Consider the following 18315-nt stretch of genomic DNA (forward strand, 5'->3'; position numbering starts at 1 on the left):
GCTTTGTACCCAGGACCTTGGTCTACTATCTCCTTTCCTGTTTCCTCTAATATTGTTCAATCTCATAATTACGGTAAACACGACCCCATCTGAACGCACCATAAGTGCCAGGGTCATATATGTTGAAAGAGCGTGTATTTTAAGTTAGCTAATGTTAGCAAAAAAGATATCTAACTAGCTAACAAATGATCAGTATAGATTAGCTAGCTAGTTAGCTAACATATTTCTAACAGCTATCAGATTTAACCAGCTAGCTAATGATCAATGTAGATTAGGTAGCTAGTTAAGTAGCATTTTGCTACAGAGAAAAACACCATTTAACTAGTTAGTGATGGATGTAGGTTAGCTAGTATGTTAGCTAACTTTCTTTTCAGTACAGATTAGCTTAGCATGAAGCATATCTAAGTACAGGAAACAAGAAAGGAGCGGGACTTAGGAAGGGTCGATAATACATAGCTAACTCCACTGCCATTATGGACAGGTGCCTCACAGTGATTTTTTAGCAGGTCAGCTTTTGTCTGGGTTGTGTAAATGAAATGCTTTTTTTTTTTTATGTATAGATCAGGGGTCTGTAATTGTGGCTCCGGAGCCACTTGCAGCTCTTTTGCTCCTCTCCAGTGGCTCCCTGTGGCTTTGACAATGGAAATGTAAATAAATAATGGTTCTTTTCTTAATGTTTTACTTTTCTTTTATCATTGTCGTAGGCCGAAACTGATTCTTACATTCTCCAATGGTAAAAATGTGTAGTCTATGCATCAATTTTTAAATAATGTTTTATTATTTTGTCATCTAAAATGTGCATCATAGCCTGCATCTTTGACTCTCCACTCTTTCCTCTGAATTTTGCCAGTTGCTCAAGTCTCCCTACGCAAGCTATGGATGCCAAATCCAAAAAAAGAAAAGTCTCAGAGGAAAACAGAGAATTTAATAGGTGCGGCTCTGGAGAGATTTTCTTCTTTGGCCGAAAATGTCTCTTTTGATAGTAAAAGCTGCTGACCACTGGAACAGGCTGATTTATCTTTATTAATTATATGTTGGATTCATGTTGATGTGTATTTTAAGAAGTAGTTGAATAATATTTATATTTTTGGTGGACCCCCTGCAGTAAGTCTAAAGTCTGCAGACCTCCTTGGGGTCCCAAGCCCTGTGTTGAAAACCCAAGCTCTACACAGTCTGAAATAACTCGTTCTCAGGACAGAGATTTCTCTTCCAAATTAATATCAATTCTTTGTGAAAATAAATCTTTTCAGTGAGGCTCTCCTGACAGACTCGCCTCTCCTCCACTCCCTCTCCCAGATGGAGGATGCCTCACATTCCTCAGTTGTAGGTAGAGTTGTTGACTCTGGAGCTTCTCCAAATGCTGGTGGTGCCATGTCACCGCACTGAACAAGCACAGCCTCCTGGGAACAATGACCCTCTTGCTGGCAGCGCCGGGCCTTTCTGGGCTGCACCTCTTTTCTCTCAGGCAGGCGGCGTGTCTCTCAGGCAGCATTTGCATCTGTAATGACTCGATAGCGGAGCCCAGATGAAACACTGTGGCTGTCTGTGAATGGAACTCCCCCACAAGCTGCTCTGGCAGATAGACAGAGCGGGACTGGGTGAAGATGCATGCTGTCTTTACCGATTCCAGTTTCCAAGAAAGAAAGCAGTGAGGGAAAAGCTGCCAGTCATAGCGAGCCTCGCTGTGCTACAGCGGCTCTGTTGTGTTGTCGGGTTTATTTTGAAATGTGACATGACGTTCCTGCTGCTGCTGTTAAAACAAGGAACACACGGCTCTTTGGCTCAATACATTAATGGACTCAACAGTGTCTGATATTATGAATAGTGATTAAGATTAAATAAGTCCTGCAATATAACAATCCATTACACTTTGCAGAATAAAGGCAGGATATTATTCAGAGCTATAATCAAAATAATATATTGTTTGACAGTCACAATGCAGCGGTTATTAGAGCATCTCCAGTGTAGTGCTGATTAGTTTTAGTGTAGCTGACTGATGAGCTTGCTCTTGTTTATTTGTCTAATTGCATCATCAGTCAGAGGGAGTTAATGACCCCTCTCGACTGACATTGAAGTGGTCTGTAACACTTCTGTTACAACAGCCTGCGTATGAAACGTTTAGCTGCACCTGCACAGTTATCACCGAGCGGTCTGCAGCAGCCATGTGATCTATTGGTTTTTACAGTGTTTTATGATTCATTATTATTATTGACCTTGCCTTTGTAACAGATTATAAGGTACATTATAGCCCGTCACGGTATGGATTTTTTTTTGGCATAGCTGCATTCAACCGCTGAGGCTTTTCCTTTTTTCCCTGTAGGAAGCCTCTGGACCAACAGCAGCTCATTACAGACGTGCAGGATGTCACTCATTAGCTGTCAAAAACACCTTCGCCTATTCCTCCTCTAGTGCCGTGTGATGTGTGATGTACGTATAAGTCATGTCCTGTGGTACCTACGTGCAGTACCTGCACGGAAATGCACACCAGCATGTGCACATGTTCCTACAAAAACATCAAACAATACCACTTATGTATGTCTGAATTGTTTTGTTTATTAGAAAAAACTGCATGTAGATGTTTTTTTAAGTTGCAGGCCAATAAAGTTTAATCCAGTAAATGATTTTTAGCAGAATTGAAATGCAATCATATAATACTGGATACATATGGGCCACTGTACAAAAATGTCACCTATTTTTTAGATTTAAAGTTATGCCACATCAGTGTGTAACTTATTGTTATTATTAATTTAGTTTTATTTATCCAGTGCCACTGCAATTAAGAATCTCTTTTTCAAGGGAGACCTGGCCAAGGCAGTCAGCAGCAAAAACACAAAGTTATTGACAAAGACGCAAAGAGAGATAAAATACAATTCACAAGCACTGAAATTTGAATTAAATGAGAAGTTTGTAGGGGTCAGTTGTGCAACAGCTTCCAATGGAATCTGCCTCTAAGTCTTTCATTTTGGATTTACAAGCGTTTAATAAGACTAGTTTCTTCAGTTTGAAGTCATTCTGCGAGAAATTCCATGCCGAGGATGCAGAATACCCTGAAGTCCTTTTACAATTTCCGTCCGGGCATTTGGTTCAGTCCGGGAATTTTCCTGCGTGATAATAACTCAGTCAGTAAGGGAGCAAACCAAACCTTATATACAAATGTCTACCTGCGTAAGAGCCTGCGGCTGGTCAGAGCGCCACATGCAGTCAGAGTCACAGATGAATAACGATAAAGTTTGTTAAAAGTGTGATAAAATGGTGTTTGTTCCAATATACAGTATCTTCACTGAAACACTGAAAATATTTGAACAAGTTATAAATATAGTACTGAGGCAACCCTATAAATCCTTACACTTGAGTAGAGTTGCAAACTGTAAGCACTTTCCTTAGGCAAGGCAATTATATTTATATAGCATCATTCATACACAAGGCAATTCAAGGTGCTTTAATCAATCAGTGGTAACAATCAGTTCAAACGAAACCAAATCCCCCATCAGTCAAGCTTATATCCATAACAGAATATTGCATATTATCTAATGGCTTTACATATCCTATCAAACATATAAAGATGTTGTTGTTGTCACTGCTGCATTGCATTGTGGGATATTTATTGTATTATGTTGTGCCCAGTGTTTGCATACTGTAATATTTACCCAGAAATAGTATGTACTTTGGATTGTATTGATTTCATACTAAGATTTCAGACGTACTAAAAAATCTCACATACTTTTAGCAAATTAAATACCGTGTTACTGTGGAATTTCAGAAGCAGCCTTTATTTACACGGTAACACCAGTGACGCGACTGCAGGGAACCACAGCTTTAGTGATATATTTTATAATATTTATTTACTATTTTTTATGTCATCTACATCACATATGTTAGTTATGTATACATTATTGCATTTTAAATAGTAGAAAAACACGTTTTTGACCTGATAATACAGAATTTAGCCTCTTTACTGTGAGTTGCACTCAATAATGTGCAATATCAACATTTCACTCTGGTGAAATTTCATTCAACTGTGCAATACCAATACTTAACTCATATTTGTTATCATTTTGATTGTGCAGTTGTGCAATACCTTCTTCCTTTGTGCAATGATGTTCACTCAACTGTTGAGTCTGTCTGCTCTTTACATTTTATTGCATGCAATATTCTTGTCTGTTTCCTCTTGTTTATATTCCTTTTTTATTTATTATTCCTCTTTCTATTTGCTGTAACCCTGCAAATGTTTCTGTTGTGGGACTTCCTTCATGTAAAGGAATCTTACCTTTACATGATGACCACTTCTGTGGTGTTTGGAATTCTAAGTCATTTATTAAAAATCAAATATTTCCAACTCAAAAAGGTATAATTGAGCACATATAACATACTCTTTAATTTAAAAATAGTTTTCAAGTGTAATATTGCTGTAAAGACAATAGGAACAGAACAATGGATGTTTCTATAGAACAACCAATATATATATTCAGTATATATTTTAGATAATTTCCTCCCTGACCAGTAACAGGGCAAGACAAGGTGCTCCAGTCTCGTTTTCCTGCAGCCTCTCAATCAAAGACAGTGGAATGAACTTCCTGTACAGCAGACGTAGTGTGTAATTAGCAGCTTTCTCCTTCCATCTCAGCTCCTTTGTGCCAAGGTGATCAATCGCCGGGGGAACGCCTGCGAGCTGGGATAGCGGCAGGAGAGATTGTATGTGTGTGTGTGTGTGTGTGTGTGTGTGTGTGTGTGTGTGTGTGTGTGTGTGTGTGTGTGTGTGTGCAGGCAGAAGGAGGAGAGGGGGGGGGGGGGGGGTCTGGGTCTCATTGCTAATTGAGTGTACTGAGGATTATGAAGGCCCTAAACTGGATATTAAATAATGTGTGGCCCCTCTGCTGTCTTGCTGTCTGTCGGTTTCAGGTGCAGATGCGGCGGGCCATGAGTGGAATACTGAAGAGGAAATTTGAGGAGGTGGAAGCCTCCTCCTCCCCGTGCTCTTCCTTGCGGGAGTCTGATGATGAGGTCTCCTGCAGTGAGAGTGGGGATAGCAGTGACAGTGTCAACCCCTCCGCCTCGGGCCCTTTCACCCGTGAGTGCCTGCGCCTTTTAAATTCATCCATTGTGCTCCAGTGTGGCTAACGCGTGCTATTGGCAGTAAGATTAATGCCATCATTTCATCTCAAGGAAAACAAGGCTAAAGCACTGAGAGGGATTTTTAATCAAGATGGGAATAACAGTCAGAGATTTTGTAGCTTACAGTCAGTTGCAGGATGCGGGTCAAAGAGAAGAGATCTGCATGTCTGTTGATAAGGGAGGGTAATGTGAATTTACAGTCAGAGGAGAGGAGAGGAGGCTGAGTGATGCTCAGAGTCTCGTGCTGTAATAAAGGGGAAGGATGCACAGGCAGCCTCCCTCATTAGGAGCAGCATCAGTGTACAGGCCCAGCCGGATGAATGAGCTGATGCAGTCTCATGCTGTGTGTGTGCAACACTGTTGGCACTGTACATGTAAATATATAACTCTCCAAGAGCACTAAGATATTGTGGTTGAAATAACCCTTTATTTTGAGGAGGGGGCAGTATGTCTTAATTTATGGATAAACAAAACGACCAGCAAGCACACAGCACAAATCTATTGATAGATTATTGATAGACTTCATTATTGCCTCAATTACTCAAGTAATTGTTTGGTCGATAAACTATTTAATGGTGAATTTTTTTTCTTAAGCTTAAGGTGGCATCTTGAATAGGGCTGCAACTTCATTATTAAACAAATCTGCTAATTATTTTCACGACTAATTGATTCATTAAGAAAATTAGTCTATAAACATGAAAAATGTTGTATAAAATGTGCAAAAAAAAAGTGAAAAAATGCTTATTACAATTTCCCAGAGGCCAAAGTGACATTTTCAGATTGTTTCCTTTTTCCAACCAACAGTCCAAAACCCAAATACTCTTCATTTTCTGTCATAAAAGACAAAGAAAAGCAGCAAATCCTCACATTTACGAATCTGTAACCAGCAAATGTTTGACATCTTTGCTAATTTTCTTTTCACTGATTCATTATCTAATCGTTGCAGCTCTAATCTTGAAATGTCTGGTTTTGTCTCTTTTGACCAAACCCAAAAAAGCATTCAGCTTACAATAATTCAAAACGGAAAAAAGCAACAAATCGTCACATGAAAGAAGCTGAAAACATCAAATTCATTTAATCCAGAATCAGAATCACTTGCTGGTTGGTGCATAACAACAAACATAAAAACTAAAACTATAAATAAAGATTAAGACAAGTACTGTCAGTCAAAACAGCATAATTAGACAAATAGCAAACAACATACAAGAAAACAAAAATATTAAAACAGTAGAAACCATATGTACAAGCCTGAGTGTTACTTAAATAGATGAGTGTGCAAGTTCACAGTATTAAGAGAATATTGCAATTTGCAAAATGTGCAAAACAGTCAATTAATTGTTTCAGCTGTAGCTGAGATTAAATATATAATAACATGCATGTAAGTTTACTAAAATGGTGCAACAGCTGCAGATCTGCAAAGTTAGTTTTGGTTTAACAAGATAAGATCACAGCAAGATATTGTTACTCGAATATATCTTCACTATATACATATATTTATATATTGTGTGGATATTGTGATATGAAACTGTTTAATTAAGTTTAAGGCCAATTTTGCATTAAAAGTAAACATCAACTGTAAAAATATAAGCATACTCTTATGAGTAAATACATATATTGATACAGAGTCTGAAATGAGGCTACAATGTATAAAGGTTTAATTCACCCTTTCTATGCTGAAATGTCTTTTGAATCCTGTATTATTATTGTAGTTCTCTGTTTTATGGTTTATACATGGATTTTAAATAAACAGGTAATCCTGTAGATTAAAGGCTAAACTGAAGCAACAGAAAAAAGGGTCAAAATTAGGCAGAAAGTAAACCCACAGAAGCTCAAGTGTTTGCAGGTTAGCTAACTTGGGAGCTCCTCCATGCCATCCAGGCAGACGCTACGGTGGTCAGCAGGGGACAAAGTTTTCTAGCACGAATAGCAAAAATCTGAAAAGACTGTAAGATAACAGAAGCATTCAAATTCAACTGTTGATTTCACCAAAGATTAAATGTGCAGGCATTTTTTGCTTGGAGTGAAGTTTCGACCATGCTTACAGCATTCAATAAATAAATATTTCAGACTATTTGATTCTTTTAGTAAATATGAATTTAAGACATTTTGAGACTTTTTAAGGCCCTGTAGTCAATGTTGCAGCTATTCTTTTATTTGCATTTACCCACTTAGTCATTATATCCATATTACTGGTCATTATGCATCAAAGATCCAATTAGAGAAAATGTGTATATTTAGCATAGCCTAGAAATATCAAGATATTATATATAAACTATGTTGCCCAGCCTTTCTCACAGCTGTGAACAGTTCCGCTTTTTAATATACAAATGCTTCAAAAGAGGTCTGCTACTGAGAGATTCCAGTGCCGCAGCTTGAACTAACTTTGTATTAAAGAATGCCGTCTGAATCGAAGATAAACCGACCAGAAAAGACACGTCTCCTCTGCCTGTTCAAAAGAACACTGAAGCCATCACTAATAAATAACACAGTGCACGTGTGAATCTTAATGTCTGAGAGATGAGACAGAATGTGAGAGAAATAGATAATACAGTTGTAGTTTTTTAATCCTTCTGAGGGATTATGAAAGCATCCAGACACTCAGTGTCAAAAAAAATCTTAATAATGCTGTTCTTAAAGAACAAAAGGAAGGAGTCACATTTGGACAGACTTTGTGTGTGAGTGTGTTACAGCTGTCATGATACCAGAATTTTAAACTTTGATATAATACTAGTATTAAAAATGATACTCAATATCTCTTTCAATACCACAACAAATAGAAAAAAAGTCCTATGCACACAAAATTGGATAACTTATGTGGCTATTTGCACCTGAAGTATAAATGGCCAGTATGGCTATTTGCAACTGAAACGTAATTAAGTTGTTTTGTTGCATAAACCTAAACATCTATCTATCTATCTATCTATCTATCTATCTATCTATCTATCTATCTATCTATCTATCTATCTATCTATCTATCTATCCATCCATCCATCCATCCATCCATCCATCCATCCATCCATCCATCCATCCAGGGAGTAAATTGCAACTGAAAACTTGAATATTATTCTGCTAGGTCAGGACTCAAACCCTGTTTTCCCACTGAGAGTTTTGTGCTTTTTAAACCAGTCAAAACTAGGTTTAAAATTAGTAAAATGTAATTAAAAACTAATCCCAGTTTATTAAGAGTTGAAGAGTTAAGTCGCTATGGAGATGCTCGCTCACCCACTTTAAAATAAATGAATACACAAAAAAATTAGAGTGCTGCTGGGACCTATTAAGTATAAAAAAGGGAAAAGTTAACTTTCGGTTGCTCTGCATTCCTTAACAGAACATGACAATGTTTGCTAGCCAACAAAAAGTTATCAAAATGTTCCATTGTTTGCCAGCTAGCTAAATGGTTAGTTTGTCCAGTTCCTAAGAACCAAAAAAAAAAAAAAACTAAAAAACTTGTTGGATGAACTATCAACAGGAGGGAAAGAAAGAGAGAGATGCATAAAAACATAAAACATCTCTGTCCCTTTTTTAAGGAACTTGATTTTCAAATCAATCCATGTTAAAAAGGCAGCTGTTTTAAAAGTTAAATTGCCAGTATAAAGTTAATCCCGGATCAAAGTTTAAAGTGCAGTTTAAAATTTAAGTGCAATAGAATTAAATCTGTTTAGATTTAATCAGGGTTCAAACTAAACTGAGGCTTGAGGAGAGGATTGAATTTAATATTTCATCATTTTAAGCTAGTTTTAGAAGTTAGGTGCAACATAATTTAACGTTAAACCAGGATTTGATCAGGTTTAAAAATTAAAATTAATTTTTGTCGGTGCAACCCAACCTAAGTGTTTGTTTTGATGATTTTTTTTTTTTAATATGTGTGAATGACATGCAGATGGGTGACAGGCCTCCCTCCCCGTAGCGAGACATAAGTAGGGTGCTGCGTCCCTGGAGGCCGAGCTTGGCCTGTGTGTCAGCTGCAGCTGCTGGTAGCTAACAGCAACAAGGGAGCTGCGCGCGGTACGAAGACTCCTCTCCTGCGAGGTGACATGTGAATGTACAGTGATTGACTGTCTTGGCAGTGAGATGAAACAATTAAGTCCTCTGTGGTTTTACATTCCATGCTGTTGTGTTTGGGAGAGGAGGAAAAACATCTGTGGTGTGTTTGTTTTTTTTTTAAGTGTCTGAGAAACAGTCAGGTCTGAATCTGGGAGTCTTTAAAGGAACTCTTGCTGATAATAGCTTGCAAAACTGTGAAAAATACCTGCGAGATGTTTTTTTTTTTTTTTTGCTTATAAGCTTTAATATAGACACCCTCAGAAAAAAAAAGCTGATTACATGGATGCTAACATCTGTTAGCTGTTTTGACACCTAAAACAAGATGATAGCTGTTTGCATTTCGTAATGAAGCTCTGCGCAGTAGCCTCAGCCTGACAGCTCTACATCTGTAATGAAATGCGTTGTCCCTCTTGCGTGGGGTGGAGAGCTGTTGGAACCAGATGGTTTCTATTTGTCCTGTCTGTCTGATACAGGGTGAACGCTGGGAACACTGCTTCTGTCTGTGAACCAGCACTCTTCATCTCTGGGCCAGGCAGGGGATTATTTATGCTCCACCGTTGCCCTCCTCTCTGCCCCTCCCTCTTGTACAGCTCTCCTTAAAAAGACACACCGAGGACTCGCATGCTGAGTGGAAGCACAGGGATGTGATGAAATCCTTCCCCACAAAGCTGTGCTAAGATACGTAGAGGCTCACTGTAAAGCTGGCAGGAAAGAATTCCTCATATTTCAGGCATTTGTGGACAATACTCTGTGCAAGTCTGTGTCCCATATTTTGCCATAAAAATGTCACTTATAATAACAGGCTTTACGTGGACATGAAACAGTTCTGCTCCAACATGAAAGAATGTAAAACTGATGCAATGTAGAGCTTTAAATCTGTCCACAGTGGATTAATGAATTGTCAAAAACAGTTTACAACCAAGATAATGTTAAAAAAAAAAAAAGAAGCACGTTATGATTCCTGTTTTCCTTTGCAGCTGACTCCATACTGAAGAGAGAGAAGCGCCTGCGGACGCGGAGGGTCCATTTCGAGAATGTGACAGTGTACTACTTCAGCCGGCGGCAGGGCTTCACCAGCGTGCCCAGCCAGGGCGGCAGCACGCTGGGCATGTCCAACAGGCACAGCTGGATCAGACAGTACTCGCTGGGTGAATTTGCCCTGGAGCAGGAGAGGATCCACAGAGACATGCTCCGAGATCACCTGAAGGAGGAGAAACTCAACTCAATCAAGCTCAAGGTAAATGTTTTGTAATCTGTATCTCAACAACATCGCAGGCTTAAATCTTTCTTTCTCTTTTTATACTTTATATTTTAAACCATTTTAGGAATATTTCCAAGGTACAGGAAGATAAAATTGGAGTATGGGCACAAGTGAAAAATATGTGTAAGCCATCCTCCTTTTCTCAGCGCTGCCTTATGTAATTGGTTGAATTTTTATTGACTGAGGTAAGTTAGAAATCTTTCTGTACAAAGAAGCATTTTCAACAGTTTCATCAGTGTCAAACGTAAAGAATTTGAGAGCAATTTGGTCTGAAATATTCTTAAAACATGACTTTATTGTTGGACTTCGGCTCTTAGAAAGGTTTTAAATGATGTTCCTTTTAGTAGTGTTTCAGGTAAGGCATTGATCGTGGTGCTTTAGTGCAGCCTTTGATGCTGAATATCTCAGTACAGTTTTTGTTAGGCTGGAAAACAGGGCTGGTTTTAATGGAGCAATGTTAAAATAGATGAAATGCTGGACTTGGAGGGCAGGGATTATTTTGTTGCCGCTGGGAAACATAATTCAAAATGCACACCCTTGATCTGAACCAGCAAAAGTTTGACATTTTCGCTTGAAGAATTAATTGTTTTCAGATGTAGATAATATTAATATTAACAAGGGCTAGATACAGTTTCAATTCAATTCACCAGTACTATATTGATATTGTGATATAAGACTAGATATCATCTTAGATTTTTGATATTGTCATCAGGGTATCAACAAGTTTAATGCAGAGCTTTTGACTATAAGATGAGAATAACTGGTTGAGTTAGAGATGTGTACTTTCACATAAACTGGAAAACTGGGTTGGTTTTAATGGAACAATTTTAAAAACGCCCAAATCATACTTAAAGGGCAAGGATGATTTTGTCGTTATTGGGAGCCATAATTCAAAATGTATGGCCGTGGCCTGTGGCGTCCCTCAGGGGTCAATTCTTGGCTCACTTCTGTGAAGCCTTTACATGCTCCCACTTGGCCACATCATTCAGAACAACCTCGCTTATCATCGTTACGCTGATGACATGCAAATTTACTTAGCTCCCTCATGAAATGGCTGCAGTCCTATTGAGTCATTTTGTAAATGCATTGTGCCAAAAAAAACTTGGATGTCTCAGAAAGCTTGCAATTAAACAAAAAACACAGGGTTAATTTTATTTAGCTGCAAAGATGAGAGGCTCAGCGTTGCTGCTCACTTGCAGGTCAAGGCATTAACAACAAAAGAGCAGCTTAAGAAACTTGGTGTTTTCCAAATTGAGTTTTAACAGCTGTGTAAAAGCAATATTTAATCACCTTAAAAACATAGCCAGAGTCAGGGACCTTATTACAAAACAAGATCTAGAAAAACTGATGCTTTTATTACCAGCAAAATTGATTACTGCACTGGACTTCTGACAAGACTAAAAAGACCATCCGACACCTACAATTTATTCACAATTCAGGAGATTAAAAAGCAGCCACTTGGAGAAGTGTAGCTGGCAATTACCAGAGTTGACACAGAGAAAGGCACAGAAGTGGGCTGGAAGTTTACCCAGTATCGCTTTACAGATAAAAATATACAAGTGCTGCTGACTGCGAGTGGTCAGTGATGTCCAACCAACCAAATCATGAAGAATGCAGCGGTGAGTGAGGGACTTTGCATTTGCAGTGAAACAAAGAGATGCATGTTCCCTGAATCAAGGCTTCGTAAAACAGCCGAGGCTCCATGTGCATACAGTATGTCACTGTAATCAACTGCAGACAACAAAAGGAGCTTCCACAAGTTTTCTTCTTACCAAAGAAGATGTAGTACTTGTATTAGGAGCTTTGAGAAGACCATGAACTTAATTTTCTTAACTTAATCTTAAACTCAGCAGAGCAATTTGTAATGATTGAAATGCAGTCTGAAGCTCTTGCAACACCTGCACTGTGGAGGGAACATGTGTGTAAATAACAGTGTCATCAGCATATTAATATATATTTTTTTAATTTGAGGGTGGACTAAATTGTTGCAGAGTTGCGGTGAAAAGACAAGACAGATGCTCACTATGTTTTGGTCTGTGGAGCATCTCTGTGCAGCAGCAGAGACTTAAAGGAATTTTCAGTGGTGTAACTGGGACACTGAACAGGATTGTCCTCATACAAACACATCATACGATTGTGATCTTTATTGTAACTTTGGTGATATCTGCTGTCTGCTAAAGATCTGTGTCAGCCTCTGTGACACAGTGATTGATTGGCTATTACTTGTGATGTGTAGCCATGATTATTATTATTACTATTATTTATTTTAGATAAATTAATTATTTTTTCTCTTTATTATCTTTACCATTACATTACTATGTTGATGACTACAGACACAATTTAACCTGAATCCCACCTGCTTTTTCTTGTTTGCTGATGTGAAAATTTATCGCATCTGTGACTCAAACCCATGATATGATATGAACCGTGAACTTAGTGATCTGTTGCTCCTCCTTAAATGTTCTTCATTTAGACAAGTAGAAATGAAATAGGTCCCTAAATGGAATCCTGAGGGACACCTTTAGTTACCTCAGGAAAATCAGATTTGCGGCCAACTGTCTGCATAGACACTGAGCTGGATTTACAACAGAATTTCTAAACCATTTTACACCGTTAGGACTGGTTGTCAGTCTTATGCTCCGACCATTGCAGATTTTAAATCTAGACTGAAAGCTTTATTTTTCTCAAGCACTTTTAACTAAATGTCTTTAAAATCTCAGGTCTTACTACCATTGCATTATTATTTAAAATCTTTTATTGTTAGCTTTATTGTTTATTGATTTTACTCTTAGATGCAAACCTTGCTTTATCTCTTGAATTGTCTTCTTTGAACTGTTTTGACTTGCAGCATGTTGTTTCTGTTTCTCTGTACAGAGCCTTGAATCTACCTCTGAGTATGAAACATGCTTTATAAATAAAACTGCGTTGCCTTGCCTTTGTTCCCTTGGTTTTAAAAAAAAAAATTGGCTTGGATGTGATTCTTGTTTTCAGCTGACTAAGAACGGCACAGTGGAGTCTGAAGAGGCCAACACGCTCACGGCGGAGGACATCTCTGACGACGACATCGATCTGGACAACACAGAGGTTGACGAGTACTTCTTCCTGCAGCCTCTTACCACTAAAAAGCGCCGGGCGCTGCTGCGCTCCTCTGGGGTGAAGAAGATTGACGTGGAAGAGAAACACGAACTGCGGGCTATACGGATGTCCAGAGAGGACTGCGGCTGTGACTGCCGAGTCTTTTGTGACCCGGAGACCTGCGCCTGCAGCATTGCAGGGATCAAGTGCCAGGTAAATCCCATGATGTGCATATCTGTCAGTGTCTTGTAAACAGAAAATCATACTGTAAATTTAAAGAGACAGAGCAGGAATGAATGACTGATATTAAAGAAGGAAAGCACTTCATGTCATTATCACATTACACAGGTCGTCTGTTTTAAATGAATGGCACACTACTGTAAATGTCAGAGGAGGCAAAAGTAGATGCATTCCTTACTTAAGTAGAAGTACTGATTCAACTTTGGTCTTGTTACATCTGTTCTCATCTTGTTACATATTTCACAGTTTTCCATCTTGTTATGTCTTCGTTGTCTTTTTGTCCAGTTCATCTTGTTACACATTTGACGTCTTTTTTGTCTTGTGTTTTTCACATCTTTTTTTGTCTTACCTAATTTACATTATTTTTTGTCTTATTAGTCTTTATTGTGTTTTTCGAATAGTTATGTTGTTTTTCATCATGTTACATCATTTTTCATTTTTATTACATCTTTTGTTTTGTGTTTTACATCATTTTTCATCTTCTTATGTAATTCTTCATTTTGTTTCAGCTTTTTCATCTTGTTGCATCTTTTTTGTCTTGTCTTTTTTGTTTTATTTTCTTAAGTCTTTTTCACCTTGTTATATCATTTTTTCTCTTTGTTATTCTCTCTTTATTGCCTTTTTCATCTTGTTAAATCTTTTTCATCTTATTATGTAATTTTTTGTCTTGTTACATCAATTTTACATCTTTTTTGTCATATCTCTTTCATCTTAATATGTATTTTACATAATTTTTCATCTTATTGCGTATTTTTTTTCTCTTTGTTTCATCACTGGTGTTTCATTATCTTTTCATCTTGTTGAATCTCTTTTGTCTTATAATGTAATTTTTTGTTTCAAGTCATTTTTTGTCTTATTATGCATTTTTTGATCTTGTTGCATGTCAAGTAATCGTATTTCCTATGTGTTCTTGTCTCATTCACTTGAAATCAGTCGTCATGTTGGAAAGGTGGTGTGCAATGATGCAGAAATAAAAATAATTGGTAATTCTCCCCAAATGTATTAAAACTAAAGCAACAAGCCTGTTTAGAAGATACAATGAGTAGAAAGTTCAGATACTTGAATTCAAATGTAGGGAGTAAAAGTAAAAAGTTGTCGGAAAAGCAAATACTCAAGTAAAATACAGATAGCTGAAAACTCTACTTAAGGACGGTAATGAAGTATTTGTACTTCATTACTTCCCATCTCTGATAAATGTTTGTTGTCCTCAGGTGGACCGCATGTCATTTCCATGTGGCTGCACAAAAGAGGGCTGCAGCAACTCGACTGGGAGAGTGGAGTTCAATCCCATCCGCGTTCGGACCCATTTCTTGCACACCATCATGAAGCTGGAGCTGGAGAAGAGTCGTGAGCAGCAGCAGGCGTCTCCCACCAACGGTTACCGCGGTGACACTAATGACCTGGGAGGCGGGAACCCTCTGGTTCAGTCGCAGCACAGGCTGGAGTACTCTCTGTCAGACGCTGTCCCGCAGACGGCCGGCATGCACCTGCAGGCCGCGGACGAGATGGAGGAGCAGCTGGACGATGAGGACGAGGAGGAAGACGACGAAGACGAGGAAGAGGAGGAGGAGGAGGAGGAAGAGGAGAATGAAGATGATGAGGAGGATGAGGAGGATAGTAGCAGCGTTTGCAGCGGACTGTCTGACTCCAGCACTCAGAGCTTAGCTAACAGCGACTCCGAGGACGAGGAGGAGGAGGACGACGAGGATGAGGAGAAGTCTGAGAACTTTCCGGACGACATGGCAACCCCGTCGGTGTCTCACACTGAGGTGGTCCCCTTGTCCTCCGTGCTGTGTTACAGCGACGGCTCTGTAGCACACGATAACCACATGAACGGAAACACTTATTTAATGAACTCTTCTTCAGCTGAGTACTATCAGCTGGGGAGCTCCGCCGCCGTCTCTAACGGCCAAACCAGCCAACCCAGTAAACCCTACGGGGACGCCTTAGCATTCCAAGATCCAGTCGGCACGGCCAACGGCGGCGTGACCCACGGACCGTACAACATGTCTGCCGAGCAGTACACAGACTACTCGAATCAGGCTGAGGAATACACAGCCAATCACCATTTCGCTCTGACCAACGGTGCCACCGCCGCCCCGTTGGCCTGCTACGCGCCTGATCAGGAGAAGAAGGCGTTGTCCAAAGCGGCGTTCATGGAGCCGCCGGACAACCAGAACCAGACACAGTTTCAAAACTACCTGAACAATAACACGCAGGGTTCCTACAGCAGCTCGTGTATAACAGCTGAACCGCCACAGCAAGAGCCCGGCGTTAATGGACACTCTGACCTGACCTTACTAGCAAACAACACTAAGAACCTCCCTTTACCGGACCATTGCCCCGAGGTCACAGCCATTTAGTCGACCTCGCCTTTTTGAAGTGTTCTTTCATTACTATGTCTTAACTCGAGCCTGACCAAGTGGCATTTTAAGGAAACATTATCATGGCCTTTTTGCATTATCTGACCTTAAATTTCAAAGCAATTTACAGCACCGTAATACATTTTCATCTGTAACTATAAAGCCATAGGTTCACGATGGAAACGTTGGGGGTTTTCCTGAACGGTTCTCTGCTAATTCACCGCAAGATGGATCAGAAACACTTAAAAACATCAGTTATGTCATGCTGTGCAATGTATCTTGTAATTTCAGATGTAAAGTTCTAGTTTTAAGCAGATATTGTACTGTAGATGGAACTTTTCTATGTCTACTGTATGTGTCAAATGTGCAAAAAAGGTTTATTGTCAGTTTATTTATTGTTTCTGAATTATGTGTATACTTATATATTGTAAATGTTTTGATAACAATACGCATGCTGGTTTTGGGAATCTCAGTAACATTTAGGGGGAAAAAATGCCATCGTTTTATATAAAAAAAAAAAATGTGTTGTATACATGATGTACATTTCTCTTCTTCTTTTTGTCACTATTATATGCTTTTCTATGGTTTTGAAAAGCATGAAAAAGCCTGAATTCTTATTTGTATGTTTGGAATACAATATCAATAGCATAAAATGTCAGAAATCAATTCACAGCCTTTTGCACTTACGTGTGGGGGTCCAGTGGCATGCAGTTGGTTTTAACTGATAAATACTTGAACGGTGGAAAAATAATATGGCCCCTCATTTGTTTTTTTTCTCTACTGTTCATTCTTAAAATAACGTGACTTGCAGGTGTCACTACGAATGAAGGTTTATCTTTGAAGGATTTCGTCGATACAGGGATATTACTGTAATGAAGTAGCACTTTGACATATCTCCAAAAATATGAGATGAACAGATCACTATCTTTATCATCATGTAATGGATAATGTACAGTGAGCAGGTCATTATTGCAAAATAAACCTGACAGAAGGGGTTTATTTTGCAATAATGACCTACTCACTGTACACTATTCCGCGTATTACATGGCTACTTAAAAATCAATAGTTTTATGCAAAATATTAATTAAAAAATGATTTTATTGCTAATCCAGAGTCAATGAAAAGAACTGCATCCATAGCAACGGTTTGTTCTTCAGTATTGACCCTTCCCAAGTCCCGCCCCTTTTTGCTCTGTGCTTCAATAACAGCTGCACAAGCTTGGTACCCAGCAGAACCTCAGTCAGTTCTCTCCTCTTCCGTACTTAAACCTAGATATGTGGTGTGCTGGGGTTGTCTTAAGTTGAAAGAAAGACAAATTTTAAAAATGCCCAAAGTCACTTTAGTCAGATCTCAAGTTAGCTAATGTTAGCAAAACCCTAGCTAATGACTGATGTACATTAGCAAGCTAGTTAGTTTGTGTTTTGATACAGACCACAATACTAGGTAACTAATTAGCTAATGATTGATATAGATTAGCTAACTAGTTAGCTAGTGTTCTGCTTAGCATGAGCTAACTTTGGATTTGTTTTCTTTTCAACCTAGACAAGTCTTGCAGATAGTATATTTCAACACAGGAAACAGGAATGGAGAAAGTTGACCAAGGTTTCTGCCTTTAAGTCCCGCCCCTTTTTGCTCTATGCTCCAATAACAGTTGAGCAAGGTTGGTACCCAGCAGAATCTCTGTCAGCTCTCTCCTTTCCTGCACTTAGATATGCTATGTGCTAGGCTCGTCTACGTGAGAAGAAAAAAAAATTCCTAAGATGGTCTATAGATTTTCCCCAGGCAGGCTATATAATCACATGTAAATTAGCTAATCTTAGCCGAATGCTAGATAACTTGCTTACTTTGACCTAGATATGCTATGTGCTGGGATTGTCCACGCTGAAAAGAAATGTTGAAAATGACGAAGTATTTTTGGTTATATTTTAAGATAGCTAATGTTCGCAAAATGCTAGCAATGATGTAGATTAACTAGCTAGTTAGCTAGTGTTTTGCCAACATTAGCTCGCAGATGTAACAAGCTAGCTTACGATTACTTTAGTTTAGCTAGTTAGCTAGCATTTTGGTGCAGAGGAAAACACTATCTTACAAGCTTGTTAACAGCTGATGTAGATTAGCCAGTTAGCTATAATTTTGCTTTTGCTGAGCTGCAGTGCAGGAAAACAGGAGAGGAGAAATTTGACTGAGGTTCCAAAAGGGGCAGGACTTAGGAGGGGTCAA

General features: G+C 38.8%; 1 protein-coding gene across 2 annotated transcripts in view; it reads left to right on the top strand.

Moving 5' to 3' along the window:
* Positions 1–17039, top strand: part of csrnp3 (cysteine-serine-rich nuclear protein 3) — a 46076-nt gene extending 29037 nt beyond the window's left edge. For both annotated transcript variants that reach the window (XM_084725199.1, XM_084725200.1), the window contains 4 exons: positions 4900–5068; positions 10134–10393; positions 13409–13705; positions 14944–17039. In XM_084725199.1, coding sequence (XP_084581325.1) covers positions 4906–5068; positions 10134–10393; positions 13409–13705; positions 14944–16095 — 1872 coding nt within the window. In that variant the 5' untranslated portion in view covers positions 4900–4905 and the 3' untranslated portion in view covers positions 16096–17039. The remainder of the gene's footprint in view (positions 1–4899; positions 5069–10133; positions 10394–13408; positions 13706–14943) is intronic.
* The last annotated feature ends 1276 nt before the right edge of the window (positions 17040–18315 follow it).

The sequence above is a fragment of the Lutjanus erythropterus genome, chromosome 8 (assembly GCF_056507025.1).
Source record: "Lutjanus erythropterus isolate fLutEry1 chromosome 8, fLutEry1.hap2, whole genome shotgun sequence".
Classification (NCBI taxonomy): Eukaryota; Metazoa; Chordata; class Actinopteri; order Lutjaniformes; family Lutjanidae; genus Lutjanus; species Lutjanus erythropterus.